The 22,258-nt window shown below is 48.0% G+C and overlaps 1 protein-coding gene across 7 annotated transcripts in view; it reads left to right on the top strand.

The window, feature by feature from the left end:
• Window positions 1-22,258, top strand: part of DNAH8 (dynein axonemal heavy chain 8) — a 10,041,960-nt gene that overhangs the window by 6,389,017 nt on the left and 3,630,685 nt on the right. For all 7 annotated transcript variants that reach the window (XM_078647354.1, XM_078647353.1, XM_078647356.1 and 4 more), the window contains one exon: window positions 1,122-1,264. In XM_078647354.1, coding sequence (XP_078503480.1) covers window positions 1,122-1,264 — 143 coding nt within the window. The remainder of the gene's footprint in view (window positions 1-1,121; window positions 1,265-22,258) is intronic.

Below are 22,258 nucleotides of genomic sequence, written 5' to 3'. Positions count from 1 at the left end.
ATAAATTAGTTCTTTTCGTGCTGTGGCTTTCCGGATTGCCTTATCTGTGAATATATTAGTGATTGCTGCCCTGGCAATTGCTACTTTGGCTAAGGTGTTAGAGATATCCCCAGTAGTGTCCCTATTTCCAGTGGCATTAACGAGTCCTACTTCCGCTAGCATAAGCTCATCCTGCAGCCTCCGTAATTCCTCTTTCTCCCGCCTATTTGATCTAAGTGAATAAGACATAGTCTCGCCCCGGACCCAAGCTTTCAAGGTATCCCAGACAACCTCTATTGAGGTGCTGCATTAAGCAGCACACATAGAAGTGACAAAATGCCATGTTAAGATTGTTTATGTGCAGGAAGAGATACCTTCCTGCAGATAAACAATCTTCCTCTCAATCCAGAAACCCTTGCACCATGGTTCAAGGGTGCCTGCGTTGACGCTAGGCTGCTAAATTTAGCCCCAGCACAGGGGGAAATGCAGGGCTGCACCATACTGTTGTAAATTTAATGCAGCCCTGCATTTCAGAAGTGACAGAGCGTGACGTTAAGCCAAGGAGGCTAACAGCACGCTCCGCTGCTTCATTGTTAATATGCCCCTTAGAAAGAAAACGCCTCTAAGGATTGTTGTTGAGGGGTAAGGTTGCAAAGCTGCCTGCGTTGGAGGTAGACAGCACATAGTGCACCAGCACAGGGAGAGAGCAAGAATGCACAATATATTAGTACATATGGTGCATTCTTGCCCTCTCCGTTTGATGCAGCGCAGCACAGCAGGTTGGCTTGCTGCGTTGTGCTGTGTCAAATCTTGATAAATCAGCCCTAAATGTCTTGTGATAAGTTTTATCTCTGTTGACTAACCTTGTATGTTTTTTATTTCAGTAGTTTTTCATCATGAGGTTCTCTCTCACAGGCATAGACAAAGAAAATGGCCATGACGGAGAAAATAAAAAAACTGAAATTCAAAGAAAAACGTACTTTGATATTGTGTGTTGTTTCAATCTTCATTATTATAAACTATCCAACAAGCCAAATGTAAACAAAATTAAATGGTCCAAAAAAACTAGTCTATTTCAGTAAACAACTTTTTGGGGTGACCGCAGAATAAATCTTCAACTGAACTGTTCATATTTTTTTAAGGTGAATGGGAACACTGGGGACAACGAGTTCAAGAATACATTTATCCAACGGATTCTGTTCCTGACTATGCATCTATACTGGTTCCAAATGTGGATAACGTCACAACTCAGTTTTTAATAGACACCATTGCAAAACAAAATAAAGTGAGTATTTTACCTCATTTTACGAAGTACTAGGGCCTTGATTTTTAATTAGCACTTTTCTAATAGATAACCGTTCCGCAGAGTCCCTAAATCATACCTCCTGAGGTGCCAGACTGGATCTGGGAATGAATAAAGCAGTTTCAAGGAACTGATGCTATCCAGCATCCTGACTATACCTGGGAAGAACTGTTTTCACGCTGGAGTAACAGGAGTAATTTTGATAATTCTGCTTTACTCTTTGATGCAAAATTACCAATAATTACGTAATTACTCATGCTTATGTAGTTAAATGTAATTTAGGGGGAATAATCCTACAGCGAGAGTGTTCTGCTGCATTCAGCAGTGTTGCTCATCAGAAAATGTATCCTCGCATCCAGCTAAATGCCGGTAGTAAGTTAGAAGTAACATGTACCCCAAGAGCACATTTAGTAAGATCAACCATCTGCTTGCACTCACTATTCAAGTTGTGAGCATGTAGTGCTATTTCTTAGCATCAAAAGACATCCTCACCTCCACTTTGGACATGAGGGAGCACTTTGTGCTAAGAAATATTGCTAAAAGCAGAATTAATTTTCTTGCGAAATTTCACTGAATTCGTTCACGGGCAATTCAAATTGATTGCGCTGCACAGAATTATTTGAGTTACTCCTACTCCTAATCTCCTAATCCTGGCTGGCCTTTTGCAAATCCACCATAAGTGACACAGCAAAGTCCCTATTTTTGTAATTTCATGTAGCGTAAATTTGTCCTGAGGAGAGTTTCAGCGTTTTACAAGACTGCTAGACTATGTCCCATTTTGTAGGCAAAAGCAGATTAACTGGTTTGCTCAGAATGTCAGGATTCTAACTGAGCTCGTAGGTCTGCAATTCTGGTCACTAAGCCACATCTCCTCTCATGTAGAAGCTCAAGTGCTGGTGCTGTTAGTTCCTTTTCTCTGGTGCCTCTGAGGTTTTCTTCAGTTCTTTTTTGCTAAGTTATTATTTTCTCTCTCGATTTTTGGTCATGAAACTATGCATATCTTTGGATTTTAAATCAGGCATGGCCTTCAAATATCATGTCACCGTGTATATCTTTGGATTTTAAAACAGGCACAGCCTTCAGTTATTGGCAACAAACCCGCCTGCCGAATGCCTTTAGTGTCGGGGAAGCTTCCACAATGCCCCTCATTTATGCTATGTTCTCACATGAACTCTACCTCTTGCTTCCAAGCTAATGATGGCATACTTGAAGAGGAGATCGAGATCCCTTCCAAACAAACGTGTCAGTCTCATTTCCATTCCCAGGGTGGTTCTCTCATCCACAGACAGAGAGCACAAAAGGAACACAGATCAACTGTTTCATCAAGGTAAGAGAAGAAAATGACCCACTGAGAGGTCTTCTTCCTCTTCAAACCCTGTTCTAGTGTTTTAGCCATATTAAAGAAGCCATGTTCTCTATAGTTACCAAAGTTCCCTTTGGCACCCCTCAATTTGCCACCACAACTAACAGCAGCTAAGGTTTTGGCTTTGTCCACAACTTCATACTTGGCCCAGTGCCTCCAACATTAGCACCACACCCACCTATCAGCCTTGCCCAATTTCCTTAGAAGCTGGTTTTTGTGCCTCTTCCCAGTCCAACTTCCAGAATGCAATCCAAGTTGCTTATGATGCAGGTATAGATGCTCAAGTCATACACCACCTTTAGAAGACCTTGAACTTACAGAAGGAGGAGTCAAAACATCGGACAATAGTTTGTTATTGATCTCCAACATCTGAAACAATTTCAACCTCCAACACACCACCCTCAACCCCAGCGATCTCAACCAACCAGAGAACATCATTCAAAATATTACCACCTGGTCTCCACTCACCGTCCTCACCATCTCAGCCACCATGTCTTCTATCCACTCCGGGGCACCCACTGACCCAGCCACGGCCCGTGGAGGGAGTTGCGGTGGGGCAGAGAGGCGGGGCGGGGTGGGGGAGGAGCAGGGTGTTGGGTGCTAAAAAACGGCATCTGAAAGAGACACGTTAGTATTAGATTCCTTACCTTAGAATATCCCCAGGCTTCAGACTGGATCCGGAAATTTTTGCGTAGCAGTACCCTTGCGCGTCGGTAGGCGTCGTCTGCAGCTCCGCTTCCGTCGTCGGCGTCGTGGGCGCCGTGATGACGTCGTCGGAGTACTTAGACGCCGCCTCCGCGTGCTGACGTCAGTTCTTCTTTTTTCCGCGCCAGCAAGCGCAGATCTGGAAAAAGCAGTAGCCCGTTGTCAATTTTTGACTAACTTTTTGGATAATTTTTGATCATTTCTCGAACTCTTTCGACTCCGATCGGTGACGTAGGGATGCCCGGCTTTAAGCACTGCGAGGATTGCGACCGCACGATGTCGGTCACGGATCCTCACCACCTGTGCCTAACTTGTCTAGGTGTCGACCACGACGACAAGGCCTGCTCCGACTGCCGGGCCCTCTTCGAAAGCCAGGCGGGAGCGGTCCCGCGGGCGACTCGAACTCCGGCAGTCGGTCCCGCGCCGCGAGAGGTCTCGGTCCCACAGGAGGTCGAGGGACAGGTCGCGGGCTCGGAGTCACCACAGTTCCGAGAGTAGGCTGCACTCCTCCGGGTCGAAGTCGTCGTCAGGTAAGAAGCACAAGAAGTTAAAGCGGCGTCATCGCTCTTCGGACTCCCCCCGACGCTCGCACGATGCGGTCGGGGGTTCGGGTGACACCACCCACGCGGCTCCGTCGGAGTCGCGGGCACCGCGTCCTGCTCCACACCCTCCGGTCCCTGGGAAAGACGCAACTCCGGAGGAGATCGAGCGCTTCCTCATGGCCATGAGGAAACTCTCTCCTCCGACGGGCTCCACGGCGCCTTCAGGCCCAGCGGACCCGTCTGGGGCCTCTAGCGGGTCGGGGGCTTCGGCCCCGACGCCGTCGGGTGCTTCCGCCCCGACGGTGCCGACGCCTTCGGGCCGGGCACCGCAGGGCCCCGCAATCCCGACACCGCCGGTGCCTTCGGGCCCGGTGCCTTCGGGCCCGGCACCGCCGGCGCCTTCGGGCCCGGCGCCGCAGGGTTCAGCGGCCCCGGCACCGCCGGCGCCTTCGGGCCCGGTGCCGCGGGACCCCGCTAGACCTTCTTCGGGATCTGGATCGTCGCCGGTGGATCGCGCCGTCCCCGATAACTCCTTCGTTCCTGTTCCGACGTCGGGACGGCCCCGATGGGCGCCGCTTCAGACGTCGTTTGGGGAGTTTCACTTCTATGAACAGGCCCCATTGATTGGGAACCCTGAGTATCAGGAGATGGGTGATGAAGGGTATTGGGAGGGGTCTGAGGACCCTCTGACCCGAGAGTGTCAGTCTCATGAGGACTGGGCAGGAGACCTTGGGGAGGCCAGTGGCCTGGACACCTCTCGAGACACTGGTTTTGTCTCCCCTCCTACCGTTGCTTCGGAGGAGGGGGCAACCTACAGTGTGGTGTTGATGAGGGCTGCCAAGGCCTTGGGCCTTAAGCTCCCCGTCGTGGCCGTGAGGACTAATCTCCTCACTGAGGTCCTTAAGCCTTTGCTGCCCTTTAATGAGGCCTTGACCGATGTTCTTCTGGGCACTTGGTCCAATCCCGCTACGGGTTCGCCCGTAGATAGGAACGTGGCCAGACGCCACCGCCCAGCCCCGGGCGACCTATGTTTCCTGTCCACCCACCCCACCCCCGAGAGCCTGGTCATCTAGGCCTGCAATTCCCAGACCGCGTTCCCGTCGGCTCCGCCGGACAGGGAATCCAAGAGGTATGTGCAGTACGGTAAAAAGATCTTCTCATCCCTTAGTCTGGGACTGCGGTCTTCCAACACCGCGTGCCTCTTGGGCTGTTACACCCACTCTCTGTGGGATACGGTTGCGGAAGTGCTGCCAGAGTGCCGGTTGGAGGTACGGGCCAAACTCGGCCAAGCCCTTGTGGAGGGCCGGGATGCAGCCAAATATTCCATCCGGTGTGGGCTGGATACCACCGACTCGCTAGGTAGAGCGATGGCACCGACGGTGGCGGTCAGACGCCACGCCTGGCTGAGGTCCGCCAACTTTTCGGCAGATGTCCAGAACACGTTGATGGACATGCCGTTTGATGGCCGTCGCCTCTTTGGCGACAAAGCAGACCATGCGCTTGAGCGCTTTAAGGACTCCAGGGCTATGGCCAAGTCCTTGGGCCTCTCGGCCCCGCGCCAGCAATCGGCTGCTTATCACTCCTTTCCTGGCCACGGAAGGGGTGTACCCACACGTGCTGCCAGCCACGCTCCGCAGGGTAATACCCAACGCGGTGGCGGCCGTGGGAACCGCCGTCCTGGCGGTAGCGGTCAACGGCGAGGTCAGTCCACACCTTCCCCCCGCAGCATCCGCCTCAAAACCCTCCTAGTTCGTGCTTTCAGGCCCATGTGATGCCAGTGGGGGGCAGGGTTCGCCATCACCTCCTCCACTGGCGCACTGTCAAATCGGACAGCTGGGTACTGCAGATCGTCCGAACGGGCTACTCCCTCCCCTTCGAGGTGACTCCTCCAGCCATGCCACCGCAGAACCACCGTGTATCGGGGGATCATTTGCGACTTCTGCAGGAGGAAGTTACGGCCCTCCTGGCCAAGGGGGCCATCGAGCGCGTTCCTGGGCCAGAAGTAGGGTGTGGTTGCTATTCCCACTACTTTCTGGTACCCAAGAAGGGCAAAGGGGGCCTACGCCCTATCTTGGACCTCAGGAATGTAAACGGCTTCCTCCGGAAGGAGAAGTTCAAAATGCTGACACTGGCTCAGGTTCTTGCTGCCCTGGACCCAGGAGACTGGATGGTAGCGTTGGACTTGCAGGACGCTTATTTTCATATCCCCGTCCTGCCTGCCCACCGGCGCTACCTGCGGTTCATGGTGGGCCACGAGCACTTTCAGTTTACCGTGCTCCCCTTCGGCCTTACCAGCGCCCCACGGGTGTTCACGAAAGTGATGGCGGTGGTCGCAGCTCATCTGCGTCGGTTAGGGGTGTCAGTCTTCCCCTACCTCGACGACTGGTTGTTGAAGGCGGGCTCGCCCCAAACAGTCGTCGGCCACCTCCAGACGACGGCAGACCTCCTGCACCAGCTGGGGTTTTCCATCAATGTGCCGAAGTCACACCTGTGTCCCTCTCAGAAGCTCCTCTTCATCGGAGCGGTTCTGGACTCGGCGCGATTTCGGGTTTACCCACCCGAACAGCGGGTCCGGGATATTCAGGCTCTGATTCCCATCTTTCAGCCGTTATCCCGGGTCTCGGTCAGGTTGACGCTGCAGCTTCTGGGGCTGATGGCCTCCTGCATCCTACTGGTGCATCACGCCAGGTGGAGGATGCGGGCTCTGCAGTGGGACCTGAAGTTTCAGTGGGCCCAGCATCAGGGCAACCTGTCCGACCACGTCCTGATCTCGGTGGGCACTGCGAGACAGCTGCAGTGGTGGCTCACAGACCGAGATTGGCTCAGCGGCAGATCCCTCTCTCTTCCCCAACCGGAGCACGTAGTTGTGACGGACGCGTCCCTCCAGGGCTGGGGAGGCCACATGGGAGAGGCGGAGATCAGAGGCCTCTGGTCTCCGGCGGAGGCCCGGCCCCACATCAACCTGTTGGAGTTACGGGCGATTCGTCTAGCACTGAAGGCATTCCTCCCCTCTGTCCGGGGGAGTGTAGTGCAGGTGTTAACGGACAACACCACCGCCATGTGGTACTGCAACAAACAGGGCGGGCTGGGGTCGTGGACCCTTTGCCAGGAGGCTCTGCGCCTCTGGCAGTGGCTGGAACGCCAGGGCGTGACCCTGGTTGCTCAACACCTGGCAGGTTCTCTGAACGCCAGAGCAGACGAGCTCAGCCGTCGGTGCATGATGGATCACGAATGGCGTCTGAACTCGGACGTGGCGCAAGGCCTCTTTCAGCTATGGGGAGAGCCTTGGTTAGACCTATTCGCCACCGAAGAGAACGCGCAATGTCATCAGTTCTGCGCGTTGGAATTTCCAAGGCGGCACTCGCTCGGAGACGCTTTTCATCGCGAGTGGAGTTGCGGTCTACTGTACGCCTTTCCGTCTATACCACTTCTGTCCAGGGCTGAAGAAGATCAAGCGCGACCGGGCCCAAGTCATCCTTGTGGCTCCGGACTGGGCTCGAAGGTACTGGTATCCAGAGCTACTCAGTATGTCAGTCGATCCCCTGGTTCGTCTGCCTCTTCAGGAGAACCTTCTGTCGCAGCAGCAGGGGACGGTCCTCCACCCGAACCTGTCCAGTCTCCACCTCCATGCTTGGAGATTGAGCGGCGACAGTTGAGGCCATTTGACTTGCCTCCTGAAGTGTGTAACATCATTCTGGCAGCCAGGCGTCCCTCCACAAAGTCGGTATACGCCTGCAGGTGGAACAGATTTGTGGCATGGTGCACAGCAGAGGCTGTGGATCCTCTTGCTGCCCCTCTTTCTGAGGTTCTTCTCTTCCTTCTTTCTCTTGCCCAGCAGGGCTCTGCTCTGGGCACTATCAAGGGCTACCTTTCTGCACTTTCAGCCTTTCTGAGGCTGCCTGATCAACCTTCTTTGTTGAAGTCCCCTATTGTAAATAGATTTCTAAAGGGCATCACTCACACATTCCCTCCTGATCCGTTTGTGATGCCTCAGTGGGACTTGAACCTGGTTCTTACGTTTCTGATGTGCGCTCCCTTTGAGCCACTTAACAACTGTCCTCTTCGCCTTCTTACTCTGAAGACTGCTTTCCTGGTTGCCATCACCTCTGCCAGGAGAGTGAGTGAGCTCCAGGCCCTTTCTTGTACTCCACCTTTCCTTTCTGTCCATCCGGACAAAGTGGTGTTGCGTACTAAGCCTTCTTTCCTGCCCAAGGTTGTCACGGCCTTCCACATCGGGCAGTCAATCACTTTGCCAACCTTCTTTCCGCCACCGCATCCCTCTAAAGAGGAAGAGCAGCTCCACCGTCTGGACCCAAAACGTGCGCTTTCATTCTACTTGGATCGCACACGCCAGTTCTGGGTGGATGACCAACTCTTTGTTGGTTACGTGGGCGCTAAGAAGGGGAAAGCGGTACACAAGAGGACCATCTTCCGGTGGATCATCTTGTGCATCCAGGCGTGTTACTCCTTGGCTAAGAAGGAGCCCCCTGTTGGATTGCGGGCTCATTCCACCCGAGCCACGGTGACTACCACTGCCCTGGGCAGGGGGGTGCCCTTACAAGACATCTGTCAGGCAGCTACGTGGGCATCGCTGCACACGTTTGCAAGACACTACTGCCTGGACAGCCAAGTCCGGAGGGATGGCTTCTTTGGCCGTTCCGTCCTCCAGGACTTTCTGGTGTGATTATTGGTTCGCAGACCCACCACCGGGGTTGGTATTGCTGGGGTATCTATTCTAAGGTAAGCAATCTAATACTAACGTGTCTCTTTCAGATGCACAAGTTACTACTTGTGTAACGATATATCTGTAAGAGACATTAGTTAGTATTAGATTCCTTACCGACCCACCCATCCTCCCCGTTCTGCGAACCGATATCTAGGGTTAGGGTTTACCCCCTTTCAGGGCCCTGGTTTCAATGGCATCAGTGTTGGTTTTTAACATGGCTCTGCGTTTCTAGCGCGGAAAAGCTGTGTCTAAGAACTGACGTCAGCACGCGGAGGCGGCGTCTAAGTACTCCGACAACGTCATCACGACACCCACGACGCCGACGACCGACGCGGAACCCCAGACGACGCCTACCGACGCGCAAGGGTACTGCTACGCAAAAATTTCCAGATCCAGTCTGATGCCTGGGGATATTCTAAGGTAAGGAAAATAATACTAACTAATGTCTCTTACAGATATATCGTTACACAAGTAGTAACTCGTGCATATGGATAATTGGAGGGAAGTAAACAATTTAATAGATAAAAATGTGATGCAGCGCGCGCTACGAAATTCGTTTTATTAATTAAATTGTTTACTTACCTCCAATTATCTATATGCCGGTTTTTAGCATCTCCCACCCTGCCCCTACCCCGCCCCGCCTCTCTGCCCCACCGCAACTCCCTCCACGGGCCGTGGCTGCACTGACCCCTGCTCCCACCACCTCTACAACCTCACAACTAACCCAATCGGCATTCAACTCACCAGCATCCTCAACTCCTCCATCTCCACAGCACCCTTCCTGGACTGATGGACGACAGACCTCTCCTAAAGAAAGCCTCCAACGATCCAAGCGATCTCAAAAATTATTGTTTAATCTCCCTGCTCCCCTACCAGGCCAAAATACTCAAGAAAGCCATCAACCAGCAGCTCACCAAATTCCTAGAACATAACTAACTACTAGACACCTCACAATCAGGATTTCGTGCCAACCACAGCACTGAGAATGTGCTGATTGCCCCTACAAATTACATCTTAACACTCCTCGACCACTCAGGAACAGTGGCCCTGATCCTCCTCAACATCTTCACGGCGTTCGACACTGTCTCCCACTAGACCCTCATAAACAGACTTTACAACATAGGCATGCAGCAAGACACACTGATGTGGATTGCCTCCTTCCTCACGGGATGTACACAGGGCATCCAACTACTTCTCTTCACCTCTGTACCCAAGGACATCATATGTGGCATACCACAAGGATCATCTCCCATCCCCACCCTGTTCAACATCTACATGACCGTTCTCACAGATGTCGTCAGATCCCGTGTGTAAGAAAGTGCCCCTTTTTGCATGGTTTCCCCTTACTTTTTGCCTGATAACTGAGGCAACGTGACTTAATGTGCCCGAGCTTCCTGCCAATCAGGTTCCCATGGCCTGTGTTCCTTCCCAAGGCTGTACCTTTGAATCCACAATTGGCACAACTCCTGCCACAGGTAAGCCCCTTCTAAAAAGTTAACAAGCACATTGAGGGCACTTTGACCAGGGAAGGCCTCTAAGGGCTGGAGCACCTATTATGACACCCTTAGAGGCCTGTATATTAACACCCATACACTGCCATTGCAGGCTGAGTGTTTTGTTGCAGAGAAAAGTGAACAGTCAACATGACAAACATCTCTGTGTGCCATGCCCGTAACCCACTGCCTAAGGCCTAGGTAGGTTACCCCTCTAGCAGGGTGCACTAGCCCTAAGATAAGGGTACAATGGCATGAACCCTGTAGCTAACCCTGGGCGAAGTACTAAGCTACGCTTGCGTAGTTTACGAAGTTTGCGCTTCTTCGCACTATGCGAATTGCACTTAGCAAAGTGCAAACATGCGTAGCATAGCAGTCATTTTTTGCTTGCTCGCGGTCCTCAACATCAAGTTGACATCCTGGTGAGACTTTTTCCTCATTGTCAATCAGCAACATCAAGTTGCTGATCGCTGTTGTAATTTGGCAGCAATTGAGTTAGCATTAGCAGAAGCCATCTTGTATTTAGAAGCTAACTTGTTCGTTTTGTGGAATCCATTTTGTATTTCCTTCCGCCATTTTGTATGCTATGTGCTACCACGTGCTCGCCATGTGCTTTGTCCTACCTTTCTGTCCCCTGCTCTTGTATTCTGCCTAGTGACAAGATATATTTAGGCTTTCCTGTCTCGCACATGCCCAGTTGAGCTTGCAGCTGTCTTTGCAGCTGTTCTCAGTTTGTAACTGTCAGGATGTGTTTACTAGAATTAGCCACTGTTAGCTCCACCCACTTGTTGACTGTAGGTTTTCTATATGACCATATATGTACCTACAACCTGTATTTTGTACTTGTACCGCCTTCCTCTGAGCCCTTGTGTGGGTATAAAAGGACCGTGCTCCTTCAGTTCAGTGTACTACTTCATACACTCCCGAAGGGTGTTGTGCGAATGTAGTTCCACCTCATGAGGTTTAATAAACTCTGTATTTTCTATTCCAGTTTCTGTGCCAACTTCTTCCTATTGGTCTGAGGACTTGTGCAGAGAAGGGCGAACCCCCTGCATTGGTAGGCCTTGCTGAGGCTCACTACTACAAATTGGCGCCCTACGTGGGGCTCATCTGCAAACTTGGATGCCCGAAGGAGTGGTCGAAACGAAGGATTGGAATCTCGCTTTGGACGCGTTCGCTGCCCGAGGAGACCCGAGTCTTGGCAACCACGGCGTTTTTCCTTTCTTTCTGATCTGACCATCCAGCTGGTGCCGGTCTTCGACTGAGATCTCTTCTGTTGATTCGCCGTGCAGTGACCATTTGGTCGAATTTGAGAACTTGGCAGTTGGAACCAAGTGATTGGTAAGAGTCGTTCTGCGGCGCTTGCTGTTGGCTTTGATGCCTGGGATTGGTAAGGTAGTTTAGTAATGCTTACTGTGGCTTTGGATTTGTATGATTGGCCAATATTTATATTTGGAATTTGTAATATATAAATTGCAATTTATATAGGCAGGTAATGAGGAGAATTTTCTCTATTTTGAATAGATTTGAACGGCGCACCGTACATAGTGTACTTTAAGCGCTACTTTGGACATTGTACTGCATATTCTGCACTATTTTTGGCATGCCTATTTCTAGCACACTCCTCACGATGTGTTGCTTTTGTAGTGGTACCAATTTGAGACTCGTTGAAGCACAACCGGCTCCCCCGGAAGGGACGCCTAATAGGGATATGTATATTAAATATGGTGTTTCTTCTATAATGTACAGCACGTTATGGAATAAACATACTCGTTACGATCCTGAGTTGGGTTGGCCTATGCATGGGTCATTTGATTTACGAAAGATTCAGTATGTGGAACAACAAATGTTTAAGCGAAAGGCTAGGCAAGATATGTTTGACTGGGTGCGAATGTGGGAGAAAGAAGTGCATGAGTGAAGGAAGCGTGAGCAAGCCTTGATTGAAAAAGAACAACGTAAGAGCATTCATGCGAAAGCATTAGAATTGAAAAATAATGAAATTAAAGAGAGGGAAGATAGAGAGTGTCATTTACAGGCAAATGGCCAATATGCTGTTCGTAGACCTCTTTATCCTATTCTTAATAAACCCCAAGATGATTCTCTCTTACTAGATCGTTCTCCACCTCCCTATACTCTTCCTTCTGCTCCTTATGAGTCGGATGAGCACTCTCCTACAGACCAGGACAAAGCTCGAGAAACTCTCTCGATGTTATCTGCTGGGCGTGCGGCTGACATTAGATACGCTGCTCGTAAAGCCGTTTGTAGTACTACCTCTGCTTCTGAACTTCTAGATAGTATAAAAGGTTGGCAGGAAAGGGAGCAAATATATTTTACCGAGGTATTTGCTGCAGAGGTTATTGAACGGTTTAGTAAATATTCGGAAGAATTGGATCCCGATGATGTAGCAAATGATTGTAAGCAAATACGTGAAGGTCTTTTTGTCTTCTCCCAGGTGGCTGACACCATCAGACGTTTGGTTAAACTGCGTGCTGATGCAGTCCGTTTCCAAGAGGAGTAAAAGGCAGCGGAAACAGCTACACAAATATCTCAGATCAGCATGGCACGAGCTTCTACTCCCAAAACAAATGAGAATGTTGTAGTTCATGTGAGACCTATGTGGGAGGGCGCACCTTTGTATGTTCCTCCTAAAGGAGCGGGTACAAGTGATGATAAGACTTCTACAGATGCAAAGGGTTATTTTATTTATAATTGGGTTTACACTCCTTGGAATAGAGCAGATGTCATGGCTCTTAAAACTGCATTACCTGATCCGCGAAAGAATCCAGCAGCCTATTATGAGGAAGTTGAGGGTGCTATTAGCTCTTGTACTATGACTTTGCCTGATATTGACCTGTTTTTTGGATTGATATTACCGCCTGATATGTGGAGAACTGTGCGTAAAGTTGACGATCGTGCAACATTTGGAGCATTATGGAAAGATTTAGAGCAATTAGTTGAAGAAAGAGAACCTGCACAGAAACCATGTCAGTTAATTTTAAATCTTCCGGCAGCTATATTAGTTAAGTTAAAGATGATTATTCCCCCTAAAAAGATAGATTGGACAGTTTTAGCGTCTTGCATGCAAACAGCAGATGAATCAGTTTCTGACTTCTTCACATGCTTTGAAGAGGCATTCCATGATTTTAGTGGCCAGTCATTGACAGATGACACGGGTAGGCATCTGTTCATCGATAAATATTTTGCCAGGAATAGCTAGTCGCCTAAAGGCCAGCAAGAGTTCATGGACTACCTCTTCTCCGGTTTCTCTTTTAACTATGGCTCAGTATTAAGAACAACAGGAATTAGAAGCTAAAGGTAATGAGGATAAAAAGATTAAAGAATTACAAATGAAGGTTATGTTGGCTCAGGCTTATGGTCCTCCTTCTAGAGGTAATAATAGAGGTGGACGAGGATCTTATGGTTCGTCTTTTCCTTCTTATACTCGTTCGAATTTGTCTGTTGATTAGTGTGCGTACTGCAAGAAATTTGGACATTGGGCTAATGAGTTTCCAGCATTGCGTGCTCAGCAGTATCCACGTGGTCGGGGACAAATGCGAAATCGTTCAGGATATTCAGGGCTTAGAGGAGGCACAGATGATCGTGCTAGGGTTGATGCTAATACACGTGGACAGGATGGGTTTAACACTTTTGATAGACGGAACCAATATCAAAATGTCCGACTATGTGCCGTCTGATTTTCAAGATTCTGCATAGGCATAGGATTGCCTAGGGTGGGGTAAGGAATCAGTTGAAGTTCTAGTAGATCAGAGGGGTCCCTATGTTACAGCACATGTTTTAGGTTCTACTGATCAGTTTCTGGTTGATACAGGAGCTTCTCTTAGCACCTTATCTAAGCAATTGGTCCCAAGGGCTCCCCTGTCTGGCTCAACCATTACATTGATAGGGTTCGATGGAACACCTTCCCTTAGCCCATTGTCACAACCACGTGCATTCCATGTTGATAAGTTCACTGCTCCATGTCCATTTTTGCTCTCTCCGAACACACCAGACAATATTGTGTGCCCTGAAATACTTGATATGCTCAAGTATTTCAGGGCTACGATATGATGTTCTCCTGAAGGAGTACGTGTTATTTTGAATGACAATTTCCCCACAATTGAGAGATCTTGTCTTGTTAAAGAGGATACTGCATTAGCTTCACTGCCTAGTACTTTGTGGGCTACTTCAGACACAGATGTAGGACAGACGGTTATCCCACCAGTGCATATTAGTGTCAAGGAGAGTGCTTCATTGCCACGATTGCCTCAATATAAAATTTCTCAGGAAGGCAAAGAAGCACTTATACGCATTGTTCATGATTTGATTAAAGTGAGGGTTGTGGAGGAAGTCCCTAACAATGTTTGCAACAGTCCTAGTCTTCCTATTTTGAAAAAAGATACTGACACTAGGATTTACAGATTCATTATTGATTTGCGAGAAGTTAACAAGATTGTAGTACCCTAATATCCTGTGGTTTCTGACATAAGGACACTACTTACTTTGGTTCCTCCGACAGCAACTACATTCTCCGTGATAGACTTGAAGAACGCTTTCTTTCCGATCCCTATTCATCCTGATTGCCGATATTTGTTCGGTTTCACTTTGAATAATCGATCGTGTAAATTTTGTAGAGTTCCTCAAGGCTATACTGAGAGTCCTAGTATTTACAGTCAAGCATTAAAGAGACAGCTTGATTCTTTCGTTTTGCCTAAAGTAGTGGCTCTCACACAGTATGTCGATGACATCTTGTTGGCAGCCGATACGCCTGAACTGTGTGAAAAGTGTACTTTGTCTTTGCTTTCTTTTTTTGCTACACACCATCATAAAGTGTCACGAAAGAAATTGCAATATTGTAGACCGAAGGTAACCTACTTAGGTCACCTTCTGTCTAAGGAGGGCCGTGCACTTACACCAGATCGCACTCAAGCAATTTTAGACACACTAGTGCCTTCCACTCAGAAAGATGTCTGTGCATTCATTGGTCTGACTTTGTTTTGTAGGCAATGGATATTAGGATTTTCACACATTGTTAAACCTCTGCTAGCGCTTTTGACTAAAAACACTCCAATGCCCCTTCCATGGACAGATGAATGTCAGAATGCTTTTCATCAGTTACGTCAAGCTCTTTTTTAAGCACCAGTGTTAGGCACTCCAGATTACATGAAGGCCTTTACACTCTATGTACACGAGAAAGATGGGTGTGTATTGTCGATTTAGTGTAAATATTTATCAAGGACCCCCTGAGTGCATGGAAATAGAGTTCCTAGACCAGGGAAAAGCAAATAATTTGATATGTATCAATCTAGGCAACAGAGCGTAACGAGTGGTCGAAATGAACTGAGCTAAAACATTGGTTTTTTGTAAAAAGGGGGAGTTCAATTTTATTCACAAATTATTAAAACACATTGAAATAATAATACACATTTGCAATTTACATTAAACACATATAACTCAATAGATTGAGAGTACACAACAACACTGTTAAAAAGAAGCAAATAATTCAACAAAATGAAGGTTACATAAAATGGACACCATTTTTTAAGAGAAAAGTGTGGCTAAATTAATCTGAGATCTGTTGAATTATTTGCTTCTTTTTAACAGTGTTGTTGTGTACTCTCAATCTATTGAGTTATATGTGTTTAATGTAAATTGCAAATGTGTATTATTATTTCAATGTGTTTTAATAATTTGTGAATAAAATTGAACTCCCCCTTTTTACAAAAAACCAATGTTTTAGCTCAGTTCATTTCGACCACTCGTTACGCTCTGTTGCCTAGATTGATACATATCAAATTATTGTCGATTTAGTACAGACACACTGTGACAAGCAGCGTACCTGTGTGTACTTTTCAGCAGTACTTGATCCTGTTGCTCTTGCGTTGCCTAGATGCTACCGTTCAGTTGCAGCAACAGCTCTGTCCATACATCAGAGTGAAGGGATAGTTTTGTCACATAAGCTGTTGGTGCTAGTACTCCATGCAGTAGATGTCCTTTTGAATCCGACCAAGACACAACACTTAACTAGTGCCCGTTTGACAGGATACAAATTGACACTGTTAGCACCTCATATTACCTTGAAGAGGTGTGCAACACTAAACCCAGCCATTTTGTTGCCATATCCTGCGACTCAGTCTCAGTCAAAGGAGCCTCACGACTGTATATTTCTTACTTAGGAGCAGACTAAGAGTTGCATCGACTTGCAAGATACACCCCTTTCAGATGTAGATGGGGAACTGTGGGTTGATGGGTCCTGTTTGAAGTTACCAGATGCCATGCCCTCAGCTGCATATGCAATTACGACACTTGAGACAATAGTGGAGACAGCTCGCATTCCTCAGAAATCGGCTCAAGCAGCTGAGCTAATAGCTTTAACAAGAGCGTGTGAACTTAGCACTGACTTGTGTGTGAACATTTACACAGACAGCTGCTATGCTTTTGGAGTGGCCCATGATTTTGGCCTGCTTTGGAAGGAAAGAGGCTTTCTTACGTCCCAAGGGATGCAGATAATGCATGGAGAATTAGTGCATAACCTTTGGACTGCACTGACATATCTGAAGAAGATAGCGATTGTGAAGTGTAGCGCACAGAATAAAGTGACTGACAAGATAGGACAAGGTAATGCTTTTGCTGATCGCGTAGGTTGTGAGACTGCAATGCAACGAAGCACTACTTCCATGTATGTAGTGAAGTCTCAAGCTGAGCGATGGCATGATGTTAGAGAGGAAGTACTAGATGTACAGAGATCAGCTTCTGTAGCAGAACTTGAGCAAGGGGCCAAAGAAGGAATATTGGACGATTAGGGTTGTTGGCGCAACAAAGACATGGATAGATGGAAACTGCCTGCAGCCTATTTACAACATATGGTTCAAATGGCACGTGGGTTCGCATATGTTGGAACTCTAGCAATAATGAAATTGCTTTCACAAGTTTGGGAGCATCCTGAAATTGCCAGCACAGCTAAGAGAGTAGTACAGTCCTGTTTGATCTGTTGTCAGTATAATCCTGGTAAAGGGACACGGACTCCTACAGGAGGGTTTGCTACACCGACTGCACCTTTTGAAGTTTTGCAGATGGATTACATTCAACCTGAAAGCTGCAATAACTTAAAATATGTTCTAGTGGTGGTATGTGCCTTCAGTAAGTGGATAGAGGCATACCCTACAAAGGATAATACAGCTCTCACTACAGCTAAGGTGCTTCTAAAGGAGTTTTTCCCAAGATATGGTGTTTGTAAACTTTTGTGGAGTGACAACGGACCTCATTTTATTGGGCAAGTTGTTGAGCATGTCCTGAAAGGATTAGGGATCAAGCAGAAATTCCATGCAGTTTCCACCCGCAATCAGCAGGATTAGTGGAAAGGTACAACGCTACTTTGAAACTAAAGTTGGCGAAAATTCTGGCTTCCTCGTCTTTGAAGTGGCCAGATGCACTACCCTTAGCATTGTTGTCCATAAGATCGGTGCCACATTCACGATCAGGGGTTACACCATATGAAGTGGTGTTTGGGAGACCGATGAACATTTGGTTCATACATGATGTTCCATGTGTTCTGATGAATGGTTATTTGGCACAGTTAACTGACAGTTTAATCTCTATTCATCAACAGGTTCGAGAAGCTCTTCCTGACAGATCTACAGGTGAGGCTCACGATCTCTGGCATGGAGACCAGGTTATGGTCCGAGTCTTTGAGAGGTCGAACAGCTTGGAACCGAGGTGGCGAGGACCAGAGCAAGTGCTCCTAGCCACGAGGACAGCAGTTCGAGTGACAAACAGAAAGAACTGGATCCATAGCACACACTGCAAACGTGTGTCGCCTACCTTGGTGGAACCTGCTATGCTGACTGACCACCGAGAGATCCTGGATACAGAGAAAAACCAAGCCACCCCACCTGATGAATCTGAGGAAGTCTTCCTGGACCACGCGATTTCTGGAGCATCGTGATACCAACTGAGACCAAAGAAAGAGCCTGCGTTGTTGAAGAGGACTGGTTGAGCTACCGCCCTGGGTTAGTGAAATGGAGTGCCGATGTGGTGCATAGTGTAGTGACATCCGTCTTGACCCTCGGTGAAGAAACCAACGGCTGCCCAGGGATAAGAGCTCCAACAGTTGTGTTTTTACAAAGCAGTGATCATGTCTGCCGAAAGATCGAAGGTTGCTAAGATCTGCTATAAGAAAATAATTTGTGCTGTAGTGTTTGTTGGTGCTATGGTGATTATGGCAGCAATCACATGGTACATTGAGAAGGTGGCTCCTGTTCGACAGCTTTTTGTTGCCACTACTCCAGTGCCAATGGAACATCATTACTTCATGCTTCCGTACCATGAGCAGAAGCATCGACAATCTTACCTAAATAATACATTTATTCAGATTCTGCATCATACTCATAATGCCACAAATACTACCAACTGTTGGGTGTGTGGGATGATACCTGCTCACCAGAAAAAGGGAGGAACACCTTTCATTCCTCTTCCATTTTCGCACAATGGTTCTTGTCAAGCGTGGTTTGCACTTTTGTTTGCTTCTGGAAAGCCTTCAGTAGGTGGGATTAACTTTCACCTCAACAAAGTATGCTATCAAGATAAAGATGGTTATCCTCAAGCTAAAGGGACATGGGGCCCGATGTAGTTAATCCCAGATTACCGATTCTTAAATACCGAATCATACCGATTCGGTATTTAAGAACTGGCAATCGGGATTTAGGTAATTTCATTTCCGAATCGGTATGATTCGGTAATTACCGGGGAAACATTGAAGGGTGGCAGGGTGTCACTTTGACACCCTGTTTCACCCCTCAATTGTGCATGGGTGCACATGTTGCAGACATAAATGCCCTTAGGGCATGTATGTCTGCAACATGGCACTGTTTAAAAAGCAAAAAAAATGCTTTTTAAGGGGTTTTCATTATTTACCACCCACTTCGAGTTGGTGGTAAATAACAAATTCTTAGACCCCTGTAGCACTGATTGCAGTGCTACCTACATGTCAAAATACAGAATCGGTAATTTTACCGATTCTGTATTTTACAGAATCGGTATAGTTACAGAATCTGTATTTTAACATGCCCCTACATCTCCATCTTCAAATACCGGTCGGTAACGGCCGAAATCGGCCGTTACCGACCGGTATTTGGCGACCTACATCGGGCCCTAAATGGGAATGGGAAGAGTATCAACCTGACAATATTTCGACACCATATATCTTCAAGAGTATGAGAAATATTAAGAACAATGGACCTTTTGTAATTTCTGTGACAAGAGCTAAAGCAGATTTATGTATTAGTAGTATTGGGAGAATTCCAGTGGGGAGACGTGAATGTACTGTAGTTCTGACCATTGAAGGTGCTAATAACAGCAGTTTTACGTCTTCACATAATACTTATTTCGTGTGCGGAAATAAGGGATACTATCAACTACCTGTTGGGTGGACAGGGATCTGCTATGTGTCCTTTCTATTGCCCCCTGTGTTTTTGGCACCTGCGTAATATCACCTCGACTACAAATTGTACAATGACATTTCCAAGAACAGAAATAAGAGGACAATAAGTATGGATGAAGTTGACCAAACTGACACTGCTCTACAACAATAAGTCGATTTTAACTTAAGATTCTTCTTCTTTGTGGGTGCTGCATTGAACAGCAGAAAGATAAGGCGTCTGTCTCGTGTTGTGGAAGCCGTTACCAATCAGACAGCTATGGCACTTGGGAACATTACAGAAGAGCTGCAAATTGCAAGGATTGTAGCACTCCAAAACAGAATGGTGTGGTGATATGATTTTGGCTGATCAAGGTGGTGCATGTCGCATCATCGGTAGCAGCTGCTGCTTGTTCATACCAGATCACTCACCTTCAGTATACAACGCAATATCAAAACTGCATAAGATTGCTGCAGAGATTCACACAGAGACTGCTACATGGACTTTTTCGTCCTGGTTCTGGACACTATTTGCTACTTGGGGCTGGAAACTACTGACTATTTTATGCATACTGTTAGCGATATTATTTACATGCTGTGCCTGTACACAATGTGGTCCTATGCTTTGCTCCATGTGCATCACTGCTTGTACACCTGCCAAGAGAAATATTGCAAAAATGAAAGCACAACAAATGCTAAATAAAGAGATCACTGAGATGATGAGCATCAATGTACAGGATGCATATCTAGATTACTCCAGATAAATGAATGTCTTCAGCTAATGCTAAAAGGGTCATCTATTGTAATTTGGCAGCGATTGGGTTAGCATTAGCAGAAGCCATCTTGTATTTAGAAGCTATCTTGTCCGTTTTGTGGAATCCGTTTTGTATTTCTGTCCGCCATTTTGTATTGCATGTGCTACCACGTGCTCGCCATGTGCTCTGTCCTACCTCTCTGTTCCCTGCTCTTGTATTCTGCCTAGTGACAAGATATATTTAGGCTTTCCTGTCTCGCACATGCCCAGTTGAGCTTATAGCTGTCATTTTAAGTGTAGTAAAGCGGTAAAGAGTAAATGGTCTGGGAGTTGGTCATTATGAATTTCACAGCTCCATAATGGATTTATTGACTCCGGCTTCTGGGGATCACGGTTCGATCCCCGGCACCGGCGGCAGATTAGCTCAGCACCATGTGACTCTGGGCAATAGCTTGCTTAATCTTCCCGACGGCCCCCAGCGCCTAGAGACCCTTACGGGTGATTGTGCACTTTACAAATGTGGATTATTATTTATTAATAACTGGAAGTTTAGTAGCAAACTTCCAAGCACATTAAACCCACACTAATGACAGTGTTGGATTTAATGTAAAATGCTCCCAGAGGGCATCTTAAAGATGGCCCCTGACAATCGACCAGCCCTGTTATGGTTCCTGAATGGCTACCTGCCATTTGCCACCACCAGAGTGGTTTCTGGACCACTGGGTACAAAGCTTTCACTCTCTGGGTCCAGAAACAAAGGCCATCCTGGGCAGAGGTGTAATGCCTCCTCTGCCAGGATGGGCTGGGTCCATGAAAGGAGAAGCTTCAAAGGCCTGCTGCCTTTGGAAGCTGTCCCTGCCTTTTGCTGCCCCAGCAACTGGCTCTCACCAGTGCTGGCCCCCACTTTGGGTGGGAGAATCAGCAGGAAAACTAAGGTAGGAAGAGAGGTGTGCCTACCTTTGCCAATCCAACCCCTCAGGTGTGGGAGAAAATGTGAAGAACACATCTCAGTTCCCGCCATCTTGAGGATGAGGGGACTCAGCCAATTAGCGAGAGGGTCATGCACCCTCCCACTGGAGGGTGGCATAATAGGGGGTGTTCCCCCCAAGGAGGAGACCCATTGGTCCCGAGCCTGCACACCCCTTTAACACCCCTAATATTAGTATTTATGGGCAACCCTGAACCTTGGCTCCTCGGATTCAAGGAAGAAAAATGAAGCATCATGGCCCCCGCCCCACCAGCCTGTCCTGTCTACGACCCACCTACAGCAAGAACCCCAGCGAGTCCAGCAGCAAGCAACCCCCAGAGGACCTGCCGTGCATCCATCTTATAGACTCAGTCACACATGAGCGCCGGATTTGCTCTAGCAAAGACTCAGCACAGAATCCCAATTCCAGGGAGACTCTGCGATTCTGCACCCAACACCCACTGCCAGAGTTTGAGATGTCTAACAACACACCTAGGTCGTCCCAGCGACTCTGACATAGGATCTGTCGATCCACAACCTTTTCAAGCCTCAAGACGACGCCTGCAGCCTCAACCTGAAGGATCCCACTGACTGTGAGACAGTAGCTGGTAATAAAACCAGACGCCAGAAGACACCTCCGCACCCGAATTCCCATGGCCGAGGGTGGCCGAACAAAAGGTTTCCAGGCATCCCCCAAAGGCCAAAATACCTCTCCAGCCAGTGGTCACCTTCTGGAAGTCTCCATGCCTGAGCCTGTAACAACTGTGCAAAATGTAGGTCTCCATTGAAAAGCACAGGTTTCCCACCGCCGGTTTTGCACCCTGCACACGGCCGCCCCAGTGCCGCTGGTGGTGCAGCTCATGTGCTGGTTGGTGGCCCAAGCAGTGCTGACCTTAACCACAGGAGCTTGACTCCCACACCTGAGTGGCCTGCTTGCCAGCAGTCCCTCAACAAAGACCGCCCCCCTTGACACTATTGGCTAACATTGGGCCCCTGCACTCTGCACCCAGCCGC

The sequence above is a fragment of the Lissotriton helveticus genome, chromosome 6 (assembly GCF_964261635.1).
Source record: "Lissotriton helveticus chromosome 6, aLisHel1.1, whole genome shotgun sequence".
NCBI classification, from domain to species: domain Eukaryota; kingdom Metazoa; phylum Chordata; class Amphibia; order Caudata; family Salamandridae; genus Lissotriton; species Lissotriton helveticus.
Note: the sequence above shows the minus strand (reverse complement) of the source record. Positions and strands in the feature narration are given on the sequence as shown.